Source organism: Cervus canadensis, chromosome 28 (genome assembly GCF_019320065.1).
Source record: "Cervus canadensis isolate Bull #8, Minnesota chromosome 28, ASM1932006v1, whole genome shotgun sequence".
NCBI lineage: Eukaryota > Metazoa > Chordata > Mammalia > Artiodactyla > Cervidae > Cervus > Cervus canadensis.
The window spans coordinates 2813482-2839204 of NC_057413.1; the positions used below are offsets into that span (position 1 = coordinate 2813482).

The 25723-nt window shown below is 50.0% G+C and overlaps 2 protein-coding genes across 7 annotated transcripts in view; one reads left to right on the plus strand and one right to left on the minus strand.

The window, feature by feature from the left end:
- The window catches only part of LYRM4 (LYR motif containing 4), an 82995-nt gene extending 73783 nt beyond the window's left edge, over positions 1 to 9212 (minus strand). For all 3 annotated transcript variants that reach the window (XM_043450471.1, XM_043450470.1, XM_043450468.1), the window contains exon 1: positions 9043 to 9212. In XM_043450471.1, coding sequence (XP_043306406.1) covers positions 9043 to 9128 — 86 coding nt within the window. In that variant the 5' untranslated portion in view covers positions 9129 to 9212. The remainder of the gene's footprint in view (positions 1 to 9042) is intronic.
- Positions 9213 to 9449: 237 nt separating this feature from the next.
- The window catches only part of FARS2 (phenylalanyl-tRNA synthetase 2, mitochondrial), a 289442-nt gene continuing 273168 nt past the window's right edge, over positions 9450 to 25723 (plus strand). Inside the window, exons 1-2 of one of the 4 annotated variants that reach the window (XM_043450463.1) lie at positions 9450 to 9569; positions 24073 to 24158. The gene's annotated coding sequence lies outside the window, so the exon portion shown is untranslated. Of the gene's footprint in view, positions 9570 to 9648; positions 9926 to 19038; positions 19240 to 24072; positions 24159 to 25723 lie in introns of those variants that run through there. The other 3 variants (XM_043450461.1, XM_043450460.1, XM_043450462.1) reach the window with 3 other exon arrangements.

A 25723-nucleotide genomic window follows, 5' to 3' on the forward strand; every position in this document is an offset into this window, starting at 1 on the left:
TCATGAAAGATCATTTCTGTGAGCTGTTTGCTTTTAACCCCAAACTCCCTTAGTTTAAAAACAACAAAAAATTACTCTTTCAAATAGAACTGTAATAATCAGTTGCTATGAAGTTAAACAGATAATCAAAATGTCACAGTGATATATTATTATATCTCAACTTTGGCAATTTTAAATCTGCTTCTTAAAATAAGGGTGGTAGAGATCAGCTGAAGGAACCCCATTCAGGGTATTCCTACTATTAATCCAGACAAAAGCCAGGAGGACACACGTTACTTTAGTTGACTCCTCCTAAATCTAGAAATTTACAGGTTGGTTCATGCAATTTATCTAATTTTATCACTTCATTTGGTTTCTAAAGGTTAGAATTTCCCTAAATTGGCTAGGTACCAGTTAGCTGAGAAAACAAATGCTAAGGCAGATGCAAACATCTACCACCTGATGAAGTGGCATTCAGGCAGCCAGGAAGGGGGCCACAGCGGAGAAGTACTAGGACAAGAAGCATCTCGCACCACAACAAGTAGACACAGCTACTGACACGAGACCGTGAAATGCAATTCCCTATAACGGCCATTACAGGAATTTCCTAACAGAACGTTCTGTAAGTACACTTTGCATTAAAAAAAAGCATTACCCTACTGCAAAACAGATTACTTTAAAGAGACCTTCAGGAAGTCCTACAGATTCACAATTGCATTTTGTGGTCTAACTTTGCGTCTCGCTTTGTTGTATTCTATACCTTTTCTTTCCCTTGACCCTGATTCTCTCACTTATTATTTTAAAATAATTACAATTATTTCATGCTATTGCATTTTACGTATTCTTATCAGTTTTTAAAATGGTTTTAGGGGCCGCTGTGCCTATTTGCTCAGTCATGTCCAACTCTTTGCGATCCCATGGATTGTAGCCTGCCAGGCTCCTCTGTTCATGGGGATTCTGCAGGCAAGAACACTTTAGTGGATTGCCATGCCCTCCCAGAGGGGATCTTCCCAACCCAGGGATCTAACCCAGATCTCCCACATTGCAGGCGGACTCTTTACCAGCTAAGCCACCAGGGACGCCCCTTTGGTTAAGTATAAACAGAGGAAATGCAACTTGGAAACTTATAGATCAGCAACGACATTGATCTAATGATTCTTTTAAACACCTTCCCCCAAATTTAGGCTGAATAACTTAAATGTATTGTTCCCTAAGTTAACTAGACAATTTTTTCTTACTTTTCAAAACCATCATCACTCAACGTGACAGAAGTTAGCAGCCTTAAGAGAAAACACTGGATGGGGGAGGATTCCCAGTGTAATTAATGATAGTGAACAATCCATCTTTCAAAAGTCTACGAAATCGCTTTTCTCTGGCACGAGTAAACTGGCTGGAGCTCTAAGTGGTCTATGGGAGGGAGGGGTCAGCCGACAGCTCCATCCAAGGGCCCAGCGGTACTAACGCAGAACCCAGTGAAGGCTTAACGGGGAAGAAATGAGAAGATTTAACAGCAGTCTTTTTTCTCCTGTATTCCTCCCCACCGTCTCTGTGTTCTCGCACAGTCTGTAACAAAAACAGTTAAAGCTGTTTTCATAGAGACGTCTGGCTTGTTCCACATTTTATCACAGGCAAAACTCATTTTTTTATATGAGATTATTTTTTCTATAAGATTTTATAAAAAATCTTATACAGTAGAACAGAGTTCTACAGTATCTCTGAATCCTCACAATATAAACAGGCATTTCATGACTTAAAAAGGGGGAAAACTTTGTACCAGGGGGGAAAATCCTAATAATCTTGTCGTTGAGAATGCCAGGAAGCAAAATACAACATTTCACCACTTCCCAGCCTGAGAGCCGTCCCAGGTAACATCTGGTCTTTGTGGCTCTAAGCTGAGTTAAGCGATAAAAGGTGAAAAAGAACAAGAGGATGGAATTTCTCACACATCAGCAACTTCTGGTTAAAGGCATGTTTTAGTCTGAGGACAAAGCAAAGATTTTCCTGGTGGGGAGGCTGGAGTTACACTTACTGGAATGAAGAACATATTTAAGGGTTTTAAGTTTCTAAAGGAGAAGAGACGTACAGAGTTAAAACTGGACTGGCAGTTAGGCCGAGAGGGCTGAAATGACGACCACAATGTCGTCTGCACGGTATCTGTGCGGTATCCTAATATCACAAATCCGCAGCATCTGGGCATTACTTCAACTTGCACGTTTCCTCTGTGTTTCCTGAGCTGCCCCGTGTCCATGTGACGTGCCCATCACGAGAATATCCTGTAACAGCAGGGCCGCTCAGAGCTGGTCTTCCGTCTGCCCCAGGCCCCGGTGCAGTCGTGTCCGTGCTCTGGGTTCTCAGGGAACACCCCCTCTGTTCTGGGGCGAACGGACGTGTGGCCCTACGTCCTCTAGCAAGGCTGGTCCACTGCAGAAGGGGCAAGGTGCTTGGGGCTGACACCCCACGCTGGACCGTGCTCTTCACCCCAGCCTTCCCCATCAGTCAGTGAGCAGGGACACACGCGGCAGGGAGGCCGCCAGTGCAGAACAAGCCCCAGCAATGAGCGCAGAAACACGGGAGCGGAACCTCTGCCGGGGTCCTGGCTCCTCGACAAGGTCGCGGGTCCAGGCGCTCCGCTCCCACTTCAAAAAGAAACCAGGCTCCTAAACGGGGGTTGTTATCTAGTCCCTTCGCTAGACGGCAAAGACTTCCATAATGCTGCGTTCAGTTGTGCAGCAGTAATTCAGACGTCAGGAAACCAGACAGCCTGTTCAGCTGCTGCAGTGGTAAGAAGACAGTGTGAAAGTGTCTGTGGGTGGAGGTTTCTAAGACTCCTGGAGGCCGCGTCAGAGGCGCCCAGGTAGTAGGGAGTTCATACCGAAGAGCGCGGGTTATGGAAAGGCAGAGACCTGGAACCTCCAGTCCCCATTCTGTCCTGACCAGCTGTGACCTCACCCACTGCTCGCCCTTCCCGGCCTCCCCTTTCTCTCAGACCCCTTTTACTGCTCGCCGGCTAGTTCTCGCAGTTCTTCAGCCGAGCCCACCTGGGACGGAGCCCTGGCTGGGGCTTGCCGCCCCCACCCTCCCTGGTTCCCAGTGCCCCGCGCACGCCGCCTCCCTGCGTCCTGCTGTGCGCACCTGGAGAGCCGGCGCTCCATCCACGGCCCCATCCACGCAGAGGCCGGCTGAGGCTGAGCCAGCAGTCACTCTGGTGCTTTTGTGTCACCTTCTGAGGCAGAGGCTAGATGAGCTGCAACCTAGTTCCCCAGCCCCTGCTCAGCTAGTGTAGGAACATAACTGAGTTCTGGTCAATAAGACAGAACCAGAAGTCTGCTGGAAAGCTTCCGGGGAAAGTTGACCCTTTCCTCACGGAAGGGAAAGGCCATCCATGCTCCGCTGGCACGGTTCCTCTTGTCTCGCCTTGAATAAGGACAGATTTGGAGCTTTAATGGCTGTTCGCAACCATCAGGCATAAGCATGAGAGGAAACCTGAGGCTCAAGACACCTTGACATCACCCAGCTGTGGAATCGGCCTGAGCAGCCTCATGCTCCAGACCTTTTCCATGTGAGAAGGGCAACCCCACTGACGTAAGCACCCTGTCATGGTGTCCTGTTCACTTCAGCTCAGTCGTGTCCGACTCTGCGACCCATGGCCCGCAGCACACCAGGCCTCCCTGTCCAACACCAACTCCCGGAGTTTACTCAAACTCATGTCCATCGAGTCGGTGATGCCATCCAGCCGTCTCATCCTCTGTTGTCCCCTTCTCCTCCTGCCCCCAATCCCTCCCAGCAACAAGGTCTTTTCCAATGAGTCAGTTCTTCGCATCAGTTGGCCAAAGTACTGGAGTTTCAGCTTTAGCATCAGTCCTTCCAATGAATATTCAGGACTGATTTCCTTTAGAATGGACTGGTTGGATGTCCTTGCAGTTCAAGGGTCTCTCAAGAGTCTTCTCCAACACCACAGTTCAAAAGTATCAATTCTTCAGCGCTCAGCTTTCTTTATGGTCCAACTCTCATATCATACATGACTACTGGAAAAACCATAGCTTTGACTAGACGGACCTTTGTTGGCAAAGTACTGTCTCTGCTTTTTAATATGCTGTCCAGGTTGGTCATAGCTTTTCTTCCAGGGTGAATGGCTGATAAAAATTACCTCTGAATACAATTTCCCCCTGCTTTTCAACAAGGATTTATAAGCATTGAGTAGGGAGGTATTGTGCTAAGCACTAGGAATGCAGAGATAAGACGGAATTTCTAGATTCAAGGGACAAATGGCAGAGACAAGTAGCGTGGTGCACGTAATTAATGAGAACTTAACACACGAGTACCTTCCCCGTTATCCAGAAACAGGCTGCCCGCACGGCACCAACCGCCTCAGCTGCCCATCCTCTTACATTCCACCTTAAATCCACCTCTGTCTCTGATGGAAAAGGGAGTGTGCTTCCTCCTTGGTGACCCGGCCGCCACCTGTGCCCCCTGTCGGGGTCTGTCACTTGTGTGTGGCCTTTCTTTAGGAGTCCCCACACTCGCATGTCAGCCAGGCTTCCTGGGGTGGGGGTGGTCTACACTCATGCGATGGTTTACTCCCTTCTGGTTCACTTCTCAGCGCCCCACCCTGGGCTGTGTCCTAACCACTGCATATGCTGCTCTGGGGAGGTCCCCGGAGGTCCCCAAGCTGCGGACGCCTCCCTCTTTATCTACTGGACCTTGCACAGCAAGTGGCCTGCCACCCCCAGTCCCTGACTCCGGCGACAGTGCTGTCTGCCTGCCTCGGCTTCTCAGACACTACAGTGGTCATTCAAGAGCAGCCCAGGGACTACTGGGGCCTTGGAGACCTTTCAGGAGATCCGTCAGGAAAAGGAATTTTTATTGTTTCAAGCAGGTATTTGCCTTTTCCAGCCTGATTCTCTGCTAAGTGGACAGAGGAAGTTCCCAGAGGCTAGGCTATGCGTGACAGTGACAGGGTCCAGGCGGAAGCACACAGAACCCAGATGTCTTCCACTGAGCCAAACACTATAGAGACTTGCAAAATAAGTCAAACAGCAAAACTCGAATCACTGTTTTTTTTTTTTTTCCGGTGGGGGGAGAAAAATAGCTATTCTTCATAAAGGTGTTATTTATGTTAGTGTGCCATGGGTTTCCCAGGTGGCGCTAGTGGTAAAGAACCCGCCTGCCAGTGCAGGAGACACAAGAGACTTGGGTTCGAATCCTGGGTTGGGAAGATCTCCTGGAGGAGGGGCATGGCAACCCACTCCACTCCAGTACTCTTGCCTGGAGAATCCCATGGACAGAGGAGCCTGGTGGGCTACAGTCCACGGGGTCACAGAGTTGGACACAAATGAAGGGACTTAGCACGCTCAGGTTTATCTGTTTACTTAGAAATGGAGAGGGACTGGCAAACCACTCCAGTATTCTTGCCTCAAGAACCCCATCAACAGTACCCAAAAGTAAGTGCTTTAAGACGTTTCAGTTTTACTTTCTAATATAAATATTGATAACTATGCCCCACATAAGCAAGGTTTTCAAGGCCCTCAGGAACATTTAAGAATGCAAAAGATTCCTGAGACCAGTAAGTTGAGAACCACGTTATGATTTCTCTGCCTCCTTGCAGGGGCTCTTCTTCAGCCAACACCTCAAATTTTTATGTTCTCTAGAACATCCTAAGCCCACTAACTTTCTCACCATAAACTAAGATTCCTCAATCTTGGCACGACTGACGTTCAGGGCCAGAGAACTCTTTCTGCGGGACCTCTGGCAGCTAACTACCAGAGGCCAGTAGCAGCCTTCCGCCCACGCTGTGACACCCAAAAACGTCCCCGGACGTGGCTAAATAAGATGGCTCTGGCTGAGATCCACTGCTCTGAATACTCCTCCTGGAAATGGTACCAAATATCAAGGTTTTTAATCTCACTTATGATAAGAAATAACTGGACTTATTCGGTGCCTACTCTGTGCCAGGCACAATTCTGAGCCCCTGATACGTATTCATTCACTTAAACCTTGTCTCCTGTGACACAGATAAGTCATCACCTCCACCTTCTAGATTAAGAAACTGAAGAGCAGAGAGGTGCAGTGACTTGCCCAGGGTCACACAGCAAATGTGGTGATGGCAATGCCAGGCCTGGGTGGTCCTCTGAGCTTTAGGCTCCTGTGAATAACTGCCTCTGCTGGGGACTCCCCCAGGTGACATTTACTCGAGTCCTGAAGACGAACTCAAAAGTGTCTGCTAGCTCAGGTGGTACCCCCGGTTCAATCCCTGGTTTGGGAAGATGTGCTGGAGAAGGGACAGGCTACCCTCTCCAGTATTCCTGGGCTTCCCTGGTGGCTCAGATGGTAAAGAATCTGTCTGCAATGCGGGAGACCTGGGTTTGATCCCTGGGTTAGGAAGATCCCCTGGAGAAGGGAACAGCTACCCACTCTAGTATTCTGGCTTGTAGAATTCCATGGACTATGTCCATAGGGTCGCAAAGATTCGGACACAACTGAGCAACCTTCACATCCACAAGACTAGCTATTTCTGTATTTCTTAAATTAGTTAATGGTACAGCTTTTACCCTGACCCTCTGTGCCTCAGTTTACCTAGTAACCTGGGTGGTATTTCAGACTCTGCTTGGATTCTCTTTATTCCTGAATCCAGTCATTCACTGAGGTCTAACAGTTTTACCTTCTAACTATTAATCAAGCTTTCCCTGTATCTTCCGCTCCTCAGCCCCTCAGAAGGGCCCTGATCTCTCCTCAGCGCCGCTGTAACCGACCCTCCTTTGGGGTCCTTGGGTCCGGCCCTCACGGTCGTCCTCCCCCTGGCGCCAGTGCGGTCTAGCTAAACAGCACGTCTGGCCGGGACACTTTCCAGCGTGAAGCTCTCCACTGGCTGCCCGGTAGCTGAGAATGAAGTCCGGGTTCCTCAGCACAGCCCTTGCGTGGCCCTTTCAGACCCCCGTGCCGTCTCCGTCACCCCAGAAGCTCACTTAACTCTCCACCTGAGCGCACCAGGCTGCTTCGCGCCTGTGACCCGGAGCTGTCCTCTGGGAAGCGCTCTGACCCATCACCCTGTGGGGGCCTGCCCCGGTGCTCACCAGTTAGTGAGAGGGATTCTACACTGCGTCCTACAAAGACCCGGCAAAGAGCCGCCGACGGTGGGTGCCTTGCTGAGCCCCACATGCTCACTTTGCTATCTCCAGGGGCTGCGGTACTGGGCAAAGCAGCCTGGGGAGTGCCTGGAAGCCCTGAAGTCAAAGACAGTAGCAACAGGACGTGTGTGGACCTGTGGGGAATGCAGAGTTAAGAGAACAGGGAAAACCTGCCCAGGGTTACACTGGCTGAAGCTCAAAGGAAGCAGGGGACTCAACACGGAAGTGATTACAGGGCATGGCAGAGAGAGAGTACAGGGGAGAGGCGATCCTTGAAATCCACAAGACACAGCCTTAATCTCAGTGCAAAACAAGGACACATTCTATGACCCATTTATTATCTTAGGACATAACGGTGGGGATCTCAGGGTGTAGGTACGTGACTGCAGGAAGCAGTGTAAAGTGATTACCAGATTCCTCTGGACAATACATTTACATGTGGATAATAAGCTCAGCTCACAAGGATTACTCAAAGTATACTGTGAACCAATATTCTGTAAGTACGGTTACCATGTAATTTCCACTTTCTGCCTACAGAGTACAGCGGCCGAGTGAATTTCCTGCAGTTGTTGTTTATTTTAAGTAAGTTACAAATTCTTCTCCCTGACTGTGGTGAAAAAGGTTCAACTTATTTACAAGCCTATTTTGTTGGCTCCTTCAACAGACTTGGTTAAGTTCTTGGTACTAAGCATGGGTTAAATAACTTTTCGTTTAAAATTCTAACAGTATATCTACTGTTTATGAACCTTAGCTTCCAAAGCCAAAGTCATTAAATGAAACAATGCACTCTCAGAAATGCTTTTTTTTTTTTAATTAACTACCTGACCAGTTGGACATGACCTCATTGGTATGATCTAGATGTTCTCAAATGTGTAAGATGAGTACCTTTTCTAGGCAGGTGTCTAGAAATTAGGAAGTCACTGCTTTGGAGGTTTAGTGTCTGTCTGGTAACCAAGCTGCACTGGGTCTACCCCTCAGCATCCAACAGCTCATCCACCCAGCGTGGGGCACCTACCCAACCAGGCCTGCTCCAGGCACCCCAGACTCTCCTGCAAGGAAACCCAGTCCTCTGGCTGCTCAGTCATGCAAGGTGAGGCCAGGGGTGAAGAGCGGAGCAGGTCTTATACAATTCTTGCTTTGGGAATATGGCTGAAGCTCAGAGGACCAAATAGCTCAGTTCAGTTCAGTTGCTCAGTCGAGTCCGACTCTTTGCGACCCCATGAATCGCAGCACGCCAGGCCTCCCTGTCCATCACCAACTCCCGGAGTTTACTCAAACTTATGCCCGTCGAGTCAGTAAGATACCAAATCCGCAAAGATGCAGAGAGAAAATCTATAAGGTACATACATTCGTGGTGAGTCAAGTTATAAGGAAACAGTAAAAGAAAGCAGATGCTCTGAAGTAGATGAGACGTAGAAAGAGATAAAGGAACTCAAGAGCAGACAGGAGAATGGGGCAGGCGTGCAAAGGCTGTGCGCTCCATTGAGAATGGATTAAGAGCTTAGCCTCTCATTCCCCTGCTGCTGAGATCCTGAAAACTGGATCCCCGTCTGGGTGAACATTTCGGCTCCTGGAAGCCGGGCCCATCGTTCTCGGTTTACCATTACCTGTGTCCTGCTCACAAACCCCGTCCCACGGCCAAGGACAACAGCAGAACGCACCGTGGCGAGCAGAGGGGCTAATGAAGACACCTCGGAGGTGAAGGGAACAGCTAGAGAAGGCCCTCGTTTGTGGGCCGTGGCTACTGCGGGGCACCTCTGCGGGCCAGACTTCCGATACTACGAGGCGTTCTCACGGGTGCACCAAGCTGGCAGGAACCCCTGCACCTCGGCGTCCGCCCTGCAAGCAGAGAGCCCCCGCCGGGAGGTCCGCGAGCAGAAGGCCCGACTCCGGGGAAGGGACGAGCCTCTCCCGCCCCCGAGGGCGGGCCCCCGCTCACCGGTAATTGTAGGCGCCGAAGCGCTTGCTCTCCCGCAGCATCGCGCGGTACAGGTCCAGCACCTGCGCGCGGCTGGACGCCGCCATCTTGACCGCAGCGTGCAGGGGGTCCTCTCCGCCGAGGCCCCGAGTTTAAACTCGACCCGCGAAACCGCCGCAGCCGCGGGAAGCGCGGGCGGGACGTGGCCGCGGCGCTGCGCGCCGGGCGCGGCCCACACCCCGCCTCACGGGCGCTCGGGCTCAGGCGCGCCCCGGCTGAGGGGAGGCTCTGGCCGCGCGCCCCGGCTGAGGGGTCTCCGCTTCAGGGGGGCTCGGGCCGCGCGCCGCGGCGCAGGCGAGCTTCGGACAGCTAAGGGGGCGGTGACTGCGGGGCGTTCCCGGCGGCCGCCCCCGCCCCGGGGTCCCGCGCGAGGCAGCCGCCCTCGGAGCGCGCGGATCGGCCAAGGGCCGGACGGCGGGCCGCGGGACGCGCTTCCTCGCGGCGGAGAGCAGGGGTCGGCGGGCGGCCGAGGCGCTCCGCGTCGCCAGGTTACCGAGCGCCCGCCCCGTCCCCGCCCCTCCGCCCAGGCTGTCCTCGGCGCCGCCTGAGCCGCCGTGCGGGCTGCTCGGGGAGCTGACTCTGCCGGCGCCTGGGTCGGGGGCTGGGGGCGGGACCTGGCCGCGCGGGGACGGGCCGCCGCGGGTGTGCGGGGCCGCGGGGCCACCGCCCGGGGCTCCTCGGCGCTCCGGCTCCGTTGAGGGCGCCCGCCCGGGGGCCTCCGGCGCGAGGCCCGCTTCCTGGGCAAGATGGCGGCGCCCGTGCGTCTGTGAGCGCCGCGCTGAGGAGCCCCGAGAGGCCCCGAGCCCTCCACCCCCGGCGGTCTCCCGTCTCCCGGAAGCGGCGGGTGAGTGCGCGCGGGGCGCGGCGGGCGGTCAGCTTTCCGTGCGCCCGCGGATCGCTGTGGTCTGATGGAGAAGCGGCACCGGGCGGCCTGGGCTGGAGCCGGGGGTGCTGGAGCCGGGGGGCTTGGGGTGTTAAGGACTCTGTTGGGGTCGTGTCTGCCCCCCAGGCAAGAAGCGGAGCAAGTCTCCTCCTGAAACTCTTCCCAGCTAAGTCCTCTCCTTTCTCTGAAGACGCCAACTTTCCTGACTCCCCTTGTTATCCGGGTGGATGCGGTTTGCTCTGATCCTGGAACGTAGAGCCCGGCGCGGGGAAGCCTCCCCTGGTTCTACTTAGAGTGTTTGCAGAGCGCTCCTCTCGGTTTTGGAATCTTTGTGTCTGTTGCCAGCATTGGGGACAGCCACAGTTCTCTCCTCCAACACGGTGCGAGGGGTAACTTACACGAGAGAGACAAGTCTCCGTTCACACCTCTCCCCCACCACGCTGTTTACGACTGTGTTTCCTTTATTTCATTTTGAAGTCACTCTGAGTCAATTTCAAAGCAGCCTCCTGTTTTCAGGAACTTTAAGGGCAGACACTTTGGGGTACTTATAACCTAGGGTCCTTGCATATCTACATATACTTGTATTTGTTATGCTACCTGTTATAATGGCGTTTTTCAAAAGGCACGGAAGAGAAAACACTTTTATTAAAATCCTCTCAACGCTTCCCATTTGATTTTTGTTATGCCTCCTATGTCTCTGAGTCTCAAGATAAAGCTTTTTACAGAGTAGCCAAGCTCCTGTTATTCCTGCAGGGTGATCAGTCATTGGGCATGTCTTGCTTTGGGTTAATTGAAAGCAGTTGTGATATTTTGCGTGTATCCTTTCAGTTCAGTTGCTCAGTCGTGTTGGACTCTTAGCCACCCCGTGGACTGCAGCGCACCAGGCTTCCCTGTCCATCACCAACTCCCAGAGCCTGCTCAGACTCCTTTGGCATTACTCAAATGATTCAAGACCAAGGGACTCATACATTATTATACAAGAAGATCCGGAGCTGTTTTTCCTTACTGTGATAACACAGTTGAGTGCTGATGGTATAAATTAGGAGCGAGGCGCCTGGGAAAAGTACATGTTAGTGCAAGGTACAGAAAGAGAAAGCTATCAGAGGTAGAAGAAAAAACATGAACGTTATTTGGGCTTGTTTAAAAAGAGTGGGGATTGCGTTATCTTACTGTATTTTGCTTTCATGTAGAAAATGAAGTTGGAATAATTATTACGATATACACTTATTTGTCTCATTATCAAGCAAGTTAATCACTACCATGTACAATTAACATATCTAACTGACTTTAACTGTTGTTAAAACTTTCCAAGTAAAGTCTTCGGAAAGTCAAAGAAAACTTTTCCAAATAAATATATAAAGTTTAGTTTGTTTGGGCAGTCTCGTCACCTATTCGGAGAAGGCAATGGCACCCAACTCAAGTACTCTTGCCTGGAAAATCCCATCGACGGAGGAGCCTTCTGGGCTGCAGTCCATGGGGTAGCTCAGAGTCAGACAGGACTGAGTGACTTCACTTTCACTTTCATGCACTGGAGAAGGAAATGGCAACCCACTCTGTGTGTTCTTGCCTGGAGAATCCCAGGGACGGTGGAGCCTGGTGGGCTTCCGTCTATGGGGTCGCACAGAGTCGGACACGACTGAGTGACTTAGCAGCAGCAGCAGTCACCTATTAGTACAAGGAGTTAACTGAGTTTAGGGAAGTGAGACCCCCCCCAGTTGTTTCACAAAAAATCCAAGAGAGTGGCTGGAGGTACTTTTTAGTTACAGCAAGCGTCTTTTTTTTTTTTTTTTTTGCCAGAAAGGTATTGGATCAGAAGCAAGAAAGGTGCAGTGAAACTTGCTGAAGTTAAGGACTACCAATTCCCAGATGCTTTAAATGTCTGTTCTTAAAGTCAGATGATTTCCCAAATCACCTGTCCAGGGTGTAAAGGGTGCTGGCAGTACTGAAGCGAAAATTTGTTTTTCTGTAATGACAGATTATCAGAAAGCCCATGTTTAGAAGTGAACGTGTTTAAGATTTGAAAGATGTTTTTGGACTTTTAAAAATGACATCTTTATATTTTGTAATTTATTCATAACTTGGAAGAGCACTGGTGTTTTCCCTGTGTGTAGCATTATTTAAATTTTTTTCAATAAAATCCCAATATCACATTGTCAGTTTTCACCCTTACTTTAAGGATTGTCCTTGTGCCCAGCCCACTGTGGATTACCCCACAGAATAAGGAAGCTGAGCAGAGTAGGTAACTTGTGTGGTATCTTATATCTTGCTCTGTACTAGAAGCCTAACTCTTTAAAAAGACTTTCTCTAAAGTTATACTTTATGTGTAATTACCTTCAAGGAAAGAGCCATCGATTTTTGACCCGTTTTCAATAGTAATAGTATGATCTCTAGATGGGTACAGTAATGACCATAACCCTGGGAGGTCAGAGGTTAGCCAGACTCTGCCGCAGGTGTGTGATCTGTGATCTGATCACCTTTTCCTGCTTGAGTCCTCTCTCCAGTCCAAACCGTAAGGGAGGTGAGCTGTGCTCTCCCTGCCTCTAGGGACAGTGCCAAGGCCAAGAACATCTTCTCATGAGTTTGTACCTTAAGCTGAACGGTTGTGAAACTGCACCTCACGTTGGGGCTCTAACCCACGGACTTTTAATTGTAATCACTCACCTGGTGTCTGGACTTAGGTTCTTTGTGTCTCAGTGCAAAAGGAATTCAGGGAGAGGCAAAGTGACGGGCAAGCAGTAGATTTATTAATACAGGTTTCTCCTGAGAGTTGCAAGGGGCCGGGCGAGGTGTCTCTGCCCTGAGGGTTGAGTGGGCTGCATTTTTATAATCCAAGGACAGTCGGGGAGGGGAGAAGACTGCGTTTTGACTTCCTCCTTCACGTTGGGCTGGAGCATGTCTGACTCTATGAGGTCTTACTAGGAAGGTCATAGCATTTATTCAAATCAGCAGAAGGGTGGTAACATTTTTCCTTTCACTTAATGACCTGGGGTATATGTCACGCGCTGTAGTTAAGCAAGCCTGCTTTGTTCTCAATGTTATGATAGGCTTTCTTGCGCCATCAGCTTAAGTGGTCTCCCGAAGTTCCCTCGATTTCCCTCTCTATAATCCCCTATTGGGACTTCTGCAGCTCCCTGTCAGCGGTAGTCCCCCACCCCATTCCCCATCGCCCCCCAGCTCCAATAATATGTTGAGATCCTCACCCCCATATGCTGTGTTAGGAGGTGGGCCTTGGGGAGGTGATTAGGTCAGAGAGCAGAGCCCCCAGGATGAGAGGAGTGTCCTTATAAAAGGGAGCATGGGGAGCCCTCACCCCGTCCGCTCTGTGGGGACTCAGTCTGTGATCCCGGGAGTGTGCTGTTATCTGGCACCAGATCTGCGGGCAGCTCGATCTTGGGCTTCCAGCCTCCAGAACTAAGCGGTGAATGTTTGTAGCTTATGAACCACCAGGTCCGCGGTGTCTCTGCGAGGGCAGCTTGAGCTGAGACGCTCTGTTTTGGGGTTGTGGTATCGCTGCTATTAGTGAACTAGGTCTGACAGGTACATGGGTTTTAGTGGGTTTTTTGTTTGTTTTGTTTTTTGTTTCACATAACATTGTAACATCGGAATCTTATGCTTTCTGAAAAATAATGGAAAATGAAGTGTTTTTTTAACCAAGTTTTATCCAAAATGTTAATGGCATACTTTGTTTGAAAGAAGCCTAATTTTAACTACTGACATATGTTTGGGTAGAAATGTCCCTTCCGGTGGGTGTTAGGGCATGTGTAGACAAACAGTACCTTCCTTAACACTGTCTCCATAACTGTTCAACTTCACTGGGGTTTTCTGTTTAGTTCTGTTATTGGCCTTTTCTTCATTAAGACAGAAAAATCAAAACCTGACGTGATAAGCGTAATGTCCACATTTGACTCTTACTGTGGTGTGAGAATCCAGCCTTTCCCCGCCCCGAGTCTCAGCGTTGCAGCTCATCCCAGCAGTGGAGGTTCTGTTTTTCTGTCCCCAACGTGACTGGGGGTGGGAAGGGGCTTCCTGGTGGGTGGCTCTGGCTGGACCAGGGGAGGCCAGACGCTGCTCTCTGGATGCCACGGATGCCCTGGAGGGCTCTGTAGAGGCCCCAGGCGAGCGTCCTGCAGGCCCCGGGGAGCCCCTGTGACGATGCCTGGACCATGAGAGGCGCGGCCACTTGGTTGCGAAGCAAGAGAAGAAAGTGAAGCCGGGAGAAGGACGCGGTGTGTAATGGGGCCACTGAGTTGTGGGCAGAGACGTTCAAGGGCCTGAGAGGGTGTGTGCAGCCCCCAGCAGTGTGCTGTCTGCGGGGCAGTGACCGGGCGGAGGTGCCCGCCGCCTGGGAAAGGTCACCCACCCAGTGAGGGTCATCCTGGCACCTGGGTCTCCCAGCTCAAGGTCAGGGTGAGGGGTCAGCCCCCGGCGGGACCTCTGACAGCTCTGCCACGTGGAAGCTGCTCAGCCTGAGATGGAGATGTCTCCAGTGCCCCTGTGGACACCGCCCGTTACGGTGCAGGGTCACTCAGGAACCTCACTTAGCCCCCTTCCCTCTGCTAAGAAGTAACAGAGTTCATTGCTTTTCCTGTGCCTGCTCACTCAGAAGTCTGTCCTTCCAGAATTGAATGGCAGAAAGGCAGGTGGTTTAGAGGAAGAGGAGCGACTGAGGATTATACATGGATTGCTGTCTAACTCCCCCCGGGATAGATTTGGGTGTCAGTTCCCTGCTTGCTGTTCCACATCTGATGAGACCGCTGCAGAAGTCATGGAAATCAGTTGCTGGAATGTGCAGACCCCTTCCCACATGAGCACGTGGGTTCTTCAGCCCCTCTCTTTGGAAACTGTCCTCTTAAATGGCTTATCTTTCTAATCTTGGCTTGAAGGTGACTTCTTCAGCCAGCCCTCCCTGGCTGCTCACCTATAACTGAAAATCGTGTCTCCATTTGTATCTTGGGGTTTCTCTCATCTCCTACTTAAATTGTTAGTTTTACTCACTGCCGGGCTGGACAACTGGCAGCGCCTGTCACGTAGACGGAGGTGAGCAGGCGTGTGTGAGCTGAGCGGACGGAAGCTGCTGTGGCTGCTTCCGGAGGAGGCCCTTGGCGCCCAGCGCAGCTCTTGTCCAGTAGATGTTCGGGGAAGATGGAAGTGTTTCTATCTGCCTTGTCTGCTGTGGCAGCCGCCACCCACGTGTGGCTCGTGAGCGCTGGAAATGTGACTCGTGCAACTAAGGAGCTGAATTTTTAACTTTAATTTTACATGAAAGTGTTGGTTACTCAGTCTAAGTTGCGTCCGACTGTTTGTGACCCCATGGACTGTAGCCCGCCAGCCTCCTCTGTCCGTGGGATTTCCCAGGTGAGAATACTGGAGGGGGTTGCCATTGCCTTCTCCAGGGGATCTTCCCGACCTAGGGATTGAACCCGGGTCTCCTGCACTGCAGGGGGATTCTTTACCGTTTGAGCCCCCAGGGAAGCCCTGGTGTTTGCGTAGCTGTATGTAGATTAGCTGCTACTGTACTGGACACCACAGTCTAGAGGATGTGATTTTATTAGCTTCTTAACCTTGAAAAACATTGCCATTGACTACAAACCCATTGAGCACGGGTAATCTCCACGGCCTTTGAAAAGGCCTGCTCGGGGCTGTGCTGTGTGCAGCTCACTTTACAGCCTGACGGGGGTGTTCTGTGGTCTGCTCGAGAAGCAGAAGATCCTCTGTCCTCAGTGGCCTTCCATGATTTAGGATTATCGTTGCACTTGCCGTCCATTCTTTATTATTTGTTTAATTTTTAGTATTTTAATGGCATTTTATCCATAGCCCAGAGCGCTTCTGGCCTTTAGTTTGTGGGAGGATCCTTCAGGAACAAGGGCTGAGTTCTTTGCATTCCAGCCTTGAGCTGGTGCTCACATAAGAATTGTTTTCTGACTACATGGCGTGCACCTGACCTTGAAGGCCGAAAGCTTTTTAAGTGAAGAGTGGGATTAAAAAGAAGAAGGAAGGAAAAAAAAAAAAAAGAAGGAGAATTAGCAGATTAAATTTGATATGTTAGTACTTTCCAAGTGACTGTAGGGTTAAAGAATTATCAAGATAAACTTTAATAATTACTGTATTAGAGCCACAAGATTTACACTTAGTCTGTATTGATTTATTTGTCTATATTACACTTTTGTCTGTATTGTCTATGTTGATACTTTGTCTATATTGTCTTAGGACTTGATATGAGAAATAAAAAGAATTGGTAGTTGCATCTTTTAGTTATTAAAAATAAAATGTCTAAAATTCATGTTTCACGATGGATTTAAAAAGTTGTGTTTATACATACTGACACAGTAACGTTTACCGTCTTAGCCATCTTAAAGTCTGTAGTTCAGTAACATTAGTGCATTTACCATCCCCCCATCCTGTTGCTAGAACTTTTTCATCTTCCCAGACCCTGTTGAACCCTGACTCCCCACTCTCCTCTCCCTCTGGCCTCTGGGAACAACTGTTTTACATTTATCTCTATGAATTTGATGAGTTTTAAAATTCTTTTCCATAACTTATTGTCCAAACTAATATGTAATACTAATATCTATGTGTCTCCAGGAATCACCTCGTTGAAGATGACCTTGGCCTACCTAATGCATAATTGTCTTACATTGGGAAATGGCAGACACTTCTCATTAAGGACCCGAAATTATCCGCTTCAGTCCCTGCTCCCAGCCATCACTAACCTTATGTGCTCACCTCGAGAAAGATCATCTCGCTCATTTAAGAAAACAGTAACTCTAGAAAATGACTTTTTAGTGACAGGTGGTAAGATGGACTTCCTTGTATATGTGTTGTCATGTGCTTGGGATTCCAAACTTTTTACTAGTCTCCACTGAGAAAGGCAAAAGAACCGCAAACAGTATTTTTAATATCTCCTACCTTAGTATAATGCTAAGAATTTGCCTACAATGCAGGAGACCTGGGTTCAATCTCTGGGTCGGGAAGATCCCCTGGAGGAGGGAATGGCAACCCACTCCAGTATTCTTGCCTGGAGAATCCCATGGACAGAGGAGCCTGGTGGGCTACAGTCCACGGGGTTGCAAAGAGTCGGACACGACTGAGCTACTGACGCCCCTTAGTATAACATCACTGTGACCACTGGACGCACCTGAATTACCGGGGTCAGGATGGTGTTTTTGTCCTCTTGTGAGCACTAGGGATCTGGGGAATTTGAAGGGAAGCATGTCCCTCACCAGATACTTTTTAGTCGCTCGGTGTGGTCTGAGTCTTTGTGACCCTATAGACCATAACCTACCAGGCTCCTCTGCCCATGGGATTCTCCAGCAAGAACACTGGAGTGGGCTGCCATTCCCTCCTCCAGGGGATCTTCCCGACCCAGGGATGGAACCCACGTCTCATGTCTCCTGCATTGGCAGGTGGGTTCTTTACCACTAGCACCACCTGGAATGCCCAAATCTGGGCACAGTACATACGGTGAATCAGAGGAGGTGACTGTTCTAAGCGAAAGGCACTGAAGGCTACTTAATTACACTGGGAAGATACTGAGGGTTATGTCACTTGCGAGGGTGGGGAGGAGGGCTGGGTGGCAGCGGCGTTGTAGAGACAGTTCCGAGGCCCTGCCGATGGACTGAAGGGGCGGCGGAGGGTCCGGAGTGGCCTCAGGTCCCCAGGTTGTAACGCACATGGTGTAAAATCAGAGGCACAGGCTCCCGCACTGAGCAGCAGGCCTTCCTGTCCGAGTCCCTCAGTTCCGGCCGCGTCTGCACTTCCTTATACACACGTGTTAACACACGAAGTCTGTGTATCTTCCTGTTGAAAAATGGTAGTTACCCTGCACAGCCAGTGAACACCTCTTCGTTTTTATCATTTAGTAATATATCTTGGAGATACCCTATGTCAGTGCAGGTAGAGCTGGCTTGTTCTTAATTTACTTAGCTAGTCCTCAGTTAGGGCTTCCCCGATAGCTCAGTTGGTGAAGAATGCGCCTGCAATGCAGAAGACCCCCGTTTGATTCCTGGGTCAGGAAGATCCACTGGAGAAGGGAAAGGCTCCCCACTCCAGTATTCTGGCCTAGAGAATTCCATGGACTGGATGGTCCACGGGCTCACAAAGAGTCGGACACGACTGAGTGACTAAACACGCAGGCGCACAGCCCCAGTTGATGGAAACGTATTTCTCGTCTTTGGCCCTTAAGATGGTTTAGTGAATGTGCTTGTTCATGCATCATGTTGTACCCGTGCAGGAAGTGAATCTTTAATTTACTGCAAGTGGGATTGTTGAATTAAATATGTGCCTTTTAAATGTTAATATGTTGTCAAACTTTCTTCCATAAACGTTTCACCGCCAATGCCTGTTTCTTAGACCCTTGTAATATGATATTGACATGATCTTCCCCAATGTGTAGATTTTTAAAAATCTAATTGTCATTTTAGTTTGCATTTCTTTGAGTTTGAACATCGTTCTATAACTTTCAGAGGTATTTCTGATTCCTTTCGGGGGAACTTTGTGTCACTCTCTGATTGCCATTTCTCTATTTGGAAGTTGGACTTTTTGGACACTTATAGGGGTTTCTCAAATCATGATCCCAGAGTTTTGGTGGATATATTGGGATCTTATTAAGGCAGTCGTCATCTGTTCATACTTTAAGAGTTTGTCTTCACGAAGAGGCAGTGCTGTATTTCGGCATGTGCCTTCAGAGCACCTGGGGGCCGGTCATTTGACTCTTCTCCGTTGAGCGCGGGGTCAGCGAGGGGGCTGGGTCTCTCACCCTGATTCTGAGCGCGGCAGCCGCCCCCCGCCCCCCGTGGCCTTGGTGCAGTGCTCCCTCAGGGCTTGCTGTTTGTGTACCTTTTATGTGGGGTTGTTGCACATCGTTTCAGGTGCATGTCTCACTCATCACTGAAACAGCTTCTGGACGATGGAGAACTGCCTAGTGATTAAGTTGCCCGCCCCCTCATTAGGCCTCTGCAGCTTAGCTGGTGTTTCACCCGCGACCAGTGTGGGCAGCTGCCCCTGAAGTGCTGCCCTCCTGTCTTAGCTTCGGTGATGCTCAGAGCTGAGCTCTCCTCACTCCGCAGGTGGCCTCCACGCCCCGCTCCCGCGGGCCACCTCCCTTGACCTGCTCCTTCACCGTGTGACTGTCACCGATGTGAACATCACTGAACGCGTCCACCTGCTTGTCCCGCCAGCCCCTCCAATGGCGGGTCTAAAATAATCGCCTTCTTCACCCTGCCCCAAGCCAGCTTCTCCACTCCACGTGCCCACTTCTGTCTGCGGTCACCCCTCAGGTGCGTCACGGGTGTGCCCCTGCTGTGTGCCACCTGGGGAGCCTGGTGGCCTGGAGGGAGGGTGGGGACAAGGAGGGCAGGCGGCAGACGCGGACGCCTCTTCACAGCCCTACGGTGGACGCCAGTGCAGCTCAGACTCAGCGTGTGCTCGGAGGGGAGGGGGGGTTTGGAAGGATTATTAGTCGGTTACAATGTCTCTGCAGAAAGAAAAGTTACTTAAAAGCAAAAATGAGCTGTTGAAGTTTGTAATGAAGAGACCGGATTTCACTGCATAAAGACTTGGATGATTTATAAGTCTTTAAACCCCAGTGGAGGAAAAGTTATTACTTAATAATATCTTAGACATTCACTCTTACTTAAAGAATCTCGGTAGAAGACAAATTAGAAACTTCAGGTGCTGTTTTTGGCTCTGCCGGAAGGTTGGGGCAAATTATATTCCTGTCATGGGCAATTTGGAGCTTGAGGACAACAGCACGGTTAGAACATGAACTTTTAGAGCCAGCTTTGACCACAGCAGAGAGACTGTGAAGGCTGAAGGTCAAGAGTATGATTGATTGGGTGATTAGAATTCCTTTTAAAACAAATTAGAGGTGGCAGGTTTGCCACTGGCAAAAAGTACTGCAAGGAAATGAATCTCATCAGCATATAAAACTTCTTGGATCATCAAAAAAGGATTTAATGTTTAAAATATAAGTACACACACAGACACGACCTGCATAGGAATCCCTGTTCGTGCTGTTTTGCTGTGTTATGTCTAGCCTGGTTTTTCTGTTAAATAATATACAGGCACTCGATTGGGCATGTTTTTAACTTGTAATTTAGTGGCTCTTAAGCTAAATGTTGGGGCTTCCTAGGTGGCGCAGTGGCAAGGACCACGCCTGCCAGTGCAGGAGATGTAAGAGATGTGGGTTTGATCCCTGGGTTTGGAAGATCCCCTGGAGGGGGAAATGGCTACCCACTCCAGTATTCGTGCCTGGAGACTCCCATGGACAGAGCAGCCTGGAAGGCTACAGGCCATGGGGCTGCAAAGAGTCGGGCATGACCAAGAATCCGAGCACTAACGAACCTCAAGAGGTTCCTGTCACTGAAGCCCAACCGTGAACATTAAGTGTGTTTGTCAGCTCAGTTTATCCACTTTCTGGATTTGTCTTTATATTTGGGGTCTTCAGAGAAAGGTGTGTGTGTAAGGGGGGTGTGTGGTGTCTGTCTCTCGGAGAGAAGGGTGAGGCGGTGGTCACTGGAGGAGTAAGATTTCTCGGGAGGGTCTTCAGAGAAAGGTGTATGTGTAAGGGGGGTGTGTGGTGTCTGTCTCTCGGAGAGAAGGGTGAGGCGGTGGTCACTGGAGGAGTTAGATTTCTCGGGAGGGTCTTCAGAGAAAGGTGTGTGTGTAAGGGGGGTGTGTGGTGTCTGTTCTCCCGGAGAGAAGGGTGAGGCGGTGGTCACTGGAGAAGTTAGATTTCTCGGGAGGTTCTTCAGAGAAAGGTGTGTGTGTGAGGAGGGTGTGTGGTGTCTGTTCTCTCGGAGAGAAGGGTGAGGCGGTGGTCACTGGAGAAGTTAGATTTCTCGGGAGGGTCTTCAGAGAAAGGTGTGTGTGTAAGGGGTGTGTGTGGTGTCTGTTCTCCCGGAGAGAAGGGTGAGGCGGTGGTCACTGGAGAAGTTAGATTTCTCGGGAGGGTCTTCAGAGAAAGGTGTGCATGTAAGGGGGGTGTGTGGTGTCTGTCTCCCGGAGAGAAGGGTGAGGCGGTGGTCACTGGAGGAGTAAGATTTCTTGGGAGGGTCTTCAGAGAAAGGTGTGTGTGTAAGGGGTGTGTGTGGTGTCTGTTCTCCCGGAGAGAAGGGTGAGGCGGTGGTCACTGGAGGAGTTAGATTTCCCGGGAGGGTCTTCAGAGAAAGGTGTGCGTGTAAGGGGGGTGTGTGGTGTCTGTCTCCCGGAGAGAAGGGTGAGGCGGTGGTCACTGGAGGAGTGAGATTTCCCGGGAGGGTCTCACATGTCAGACACCAAGCTGTCCACTTCCATGTTTGCTACATCCTCACAGTCACCCTGGCCTGGTAAGGGTTGCAGATATTTGCAGTTTCAAAGACAAAGAAGGAAAGCAGGTGAGAAGATACCTAAAAAGAACTAAGAGTAAAGTAGCAATGATGACAATAAAGATTGTTAGAAATGAACGTTGCTTCAATGTAACCATCCTGGTGTTTTTATTCTAGCCTTTTGGGGGAGCATTTTGAGTCTTAGGTAGTCAAAGAGGTTAAAGTTGGCTATTAAGAGGGATACACAGGGGCTAGTTAAGTCTCTACTTTTGTATATGCTTGAAAGTTTTCAAAATGAAGTGACTTTTAAATGATGAAGCAAAGTAAAATAGTCTTGATTATAATTAAAGGAGAAAGAATTTTTATGAATTTCAGGGTGACTTTTTTTCTCCTTTCTTCTTCACTATCAGACCTGTGTGATAGCATTAGCCTGTGAACCTATTTTTGAGGCAAAATTGTTCACAAACAATTTAGGAAATAGACAAAATCATTTTCTTTTTTTTAATGTGATCTCTCAGTTCTATGTGTGAGGACTGCAGAAATCAGGTGGTTTCTTCATCTTCATCCGATGGCAGTGGGTTTGTCCCAACACCAGAGCATCTGCCCTGGAAGGCAGCCCAGGGCTGGAGCTGTCTCACTGCACAAGATGTACAGCTCTGGGGACAGGGGGAGTCAGAGGCTAGTCACTGAGCATCTGTTTCTGCAGAACACGAAGTGGGGCCTGAGGGGGTGCTCCAGAGACCGGAACGGAAGAGAGCAGCTCGCATTCATGGAGGACTGCCTTGTGCCCGTGGTCTCTAAACACTTCCTGGATGGCCAGTCCTCACAGCAGATCCATGAGTTAGGGGCGAGTCTATCTCGTTTCCTTTCTTTTTTATTATGATAAAATGTATAAGACAAAAATTACTGTCTTAAACATTTTTAAATGTGCAGTTCAGTGGCACTAAGGACATTCACATGTTTGGGTAAACCTTCACCACCATCCAACTCAGAACTTATTCATTTCCCCAAACTGAACCTCTCAGCTGAGATCAGTTCAGTCGCTCAGTCGTGTCCGACTTTTTGTGATCCCGTGGGCTGCAGAATGCGAGGCTTCCCTGTTCATCACCAACTCCGAAGCTTGCTCAAACTCATGTCCATCAAGTCGGTGATGCCATCCAACCATCTCATCCTCTGTCACCCCCTTCTCCTCCTGCCCCCAGTCTTTCCCAGCATCAGGGTCTTCTTCAGTGAGTCAGTTCTTCGCGTCAGGTGGCCAAAGTATTGGAGTTTTAGCTTCAGCATTAGTCCTTCCAATGAATATTCAGGACTGATTTCTTTTGCGATTGAATGGTTGGATCTCCTTGCAGTCCAAGGGACTCTCAAGAGTCTTCTCCAACTCAGTTTTCTTTATAGTCCAACTCTAACATCCATGCATGACCACTGGAAAAACCACAGCCTTGACTAGACGGACCTTTGCCAGCAAAGTAATGTCTCTGCTTTTTAATATGCTGTCTAGGTTGGTCATAGCTATTCTTCCAAGGAGTAAACGTCTTTTAATTTCATAACTGCAGTCACCATCTGCAGTGATTTTTGAGCCCAAGAAAATAGTCAGTCACTGTTTCCTTTGTTTCCCCATCTATTTGCCATGAAGTGCTGCAAACAGATGCTATGATCTTCATTTTTTGAATGTTGAGTTTTAAGCCAGCTTTTTCCCTCTCCTCTTTCACTTTCATCAAGAGGCTCTTTAGTTCCTCTTCGCTTTTTGCCATAAGGGTGGTGTCATCTGCATATCTGAGGTTATTGATATTTCTCCTGGCAATCTTGATTCCAGCTTGTGCTTCATCCAGCCCGGCATTTCGCATGATGTACTCTGCATATAAGTTAAATAATGCTGAGAGTATACAGCCTTGACGTACTCCTTTTCCAATTTGGAACCAGTCCTTCGTTCCACGTCTGGTTCTAACTGTTGCTTCCTGACCTGCATGCAGATTGCTCAGGAGGCAGGTCAGGTGGTCTGGTGTTCCCATCCCTTTAAGAATTTCCCACAGTTTGTTGTGATCCGCACAGTCAAAGCTTTTAGCACAGTCAATGAAGTAGCAGTAGACGTTTTTGTGGAACTCTCTTGCTTTTTCTGTGATCCAACAGATGTTGGTGGTTTCATCTCTGGTTCCTCTGTGTTTTCTAAATCCAGCTTGAGCATCTTGACGTTCTCAGTTCTACTGTTGAAGCCTTGCTTGAAGAATTTTGAGCATTACTTTGCTAGCATGTGAGATTAGTACGATTGTGCGGTAGTTTGAACAGGTTGGCAATGCCTTCCTTTGGGATTGGAACGAAGACTGACCTTTTCCAGTCCTGTGGCCACTGTTGAGTTTTCCAGATTTGCTGGCATATTATGTGCAGTACTAACCTCCGTCCTCACTGAACTCCTAACTCCCCAACCCTCCTCCGGAGCCCCTAGCAACCACCATTCTCTCTGTTTCTGTACGTACTCATATACCTGAAATCAAACAGCGTTTTGTCTTTTCATAACTGGCTTATTTCACTTGGCATAGTTATCTTCAAGGCTCGTCCACATCAGAGCGTGTCAGAGTTCCCTTCCTTTTTAAGGGTGAGCAATTCTTCACCTTGGGTGTGCACCACATTTTATCCACGGCTGTGTTGACGGGCACTTGGGCCGCGTTCCCGTTCTGGCTGTTATGAATATACTGCTGTGACCACGGGTGTGCAGATATCTGTCCCTCTGTCTGCTCACAGCTCTTGGGGGCCTAGTCCCAGACGTGGCGCTGCTGGACCCTGTGGTGATTCTGTGTTTGATGTTTTTAGGGACCACCAGACTGTTTCTGCAGCGGCGGCACCGTCGTGTGTTCCCGCCCTCTCTGCGCGAGCGTGCTGGTTTCTCCAGGTCGGAGGTAGGTCCGTGTCCTGTTTCAGCGTCACAGCGGGGGGGTGGGGGCGGGGAGGCTGCGTGTGCTCACACCGCGTGCAGACCTAGTCCGAGCCCGACGGCCTGCCGGTCTGCCTCTCCAAACGCTGACGCAAACGCAGAGGAGGTGCAGAGGCTCAGAGACGCGGTTCAGGGCACTGCACGGTTCAAACCCAGGCCGTCTGCTTCACAGCTCATGTTGTTAAACATCTTAGCTTTAATATCTCTATATGTTTTTTTCCCTGCCTTTCTAAATTTATGCTGTAAAATGTTCTCTTATTTGAACTATCTTTCAGGATGTATGCAATATGTTTGATTTTATTTAAATTCTTGGGTCAAATTTTGCCTGTAAATGCTTTGAATAAATGCAAATTGATCCTGCGGAAGTTTTGTATATATCTCTGCTCTGCCTACCCCTGCCAGAAGTTTGCTTTCCAGTAAAACTAAATAAAACTATCTAAGCTGAATTTAAAAGGGGGGAGGGGGTTTTGAACAGATCAGTGGTAAACACTGAGGACTTTAAACTCAGATAAAGTGAATTTTCCATCTTTATCGGTATAGGAGCAGCAGCTTGGAAGTGTGTCCGTTTCTTTGATCCTTGTGTGTGATTTGCTGAGAGCTTCTGCATCGTCCCTCACAGACGCGGTCGTGCGGGGCCTGGTGGCGTCCTGAAACAAGCTCGTTCCCTGGGGGACGCTGGCTCAGCAGGGGCCGAGGGTCAGCTCCCGGCTCGGCCTGGGTGCACAGCGCCCCACGGTGCTGCCAGGGAGGTGCCCCCTGCAAACGCAGGCCGAGGGTTTCTGCACCCTGCTCCTCCGGGCAGGCCCTCTGGGTGGGTGACCTCTCCTGTGCTGCGTTTTAATGGTGTATGTGTGGCGGGGAGCTGTGTGTGCGTGGCCCCGAGCCCCTCCCAGGCCGGGGTGAGTGGCTGGTCCGCCATCGTAGCTGGTGGAGGTGTAGACAGAGGGCCCACAGTCACGCTCAAGCTGACCCTGCTCTGGACGGTGTCTGCGGAATCGTCCTGAATCCGGCGGCTCCCAGCCGTGGCCTGCACCGCAGTCCACCTCCAGGGATCCTCCGGTCACTGGCCTGGCCTGCGCCCTGGTCGTGGGGGTTTTTAAAGAGCGTCACAGATGGTTCCAAATGGTACGGCCCAGGTATGCAGCTGTTGCTCTCATTTCTCTTGAGCACCTCATGCTTTGGGTTCTAATTAAGATTTTTCTCATCACAAAAGCTCCACAACTGTCTTCCTCCAGTGCCCTTATTAGCAGGGCTCCCTCTCTCCCACGGGCCTCTCTCCTGTGTTGGAAGGTGGTGTTCACGTCCGCACTGAAGCCGTCTCTCTGCTCGTGACTGGGCGCTGGTGGCCGGAGGTGCTCGTCTCGCTCCCTCTGCGGAAACTTGAGTTGGGGAACGCAGAGGCAGGGCAGGGATGTGCTGGCCCAGATTTCTCTGTCAGCTCCGGGTCACTCTGCATCCGAGGGCAGTTTCATCCCCTAAGCTGAAGGCTCTGGTGGGTTTCGCAGACGCCCGTGTGGCCGCACCCGCGGT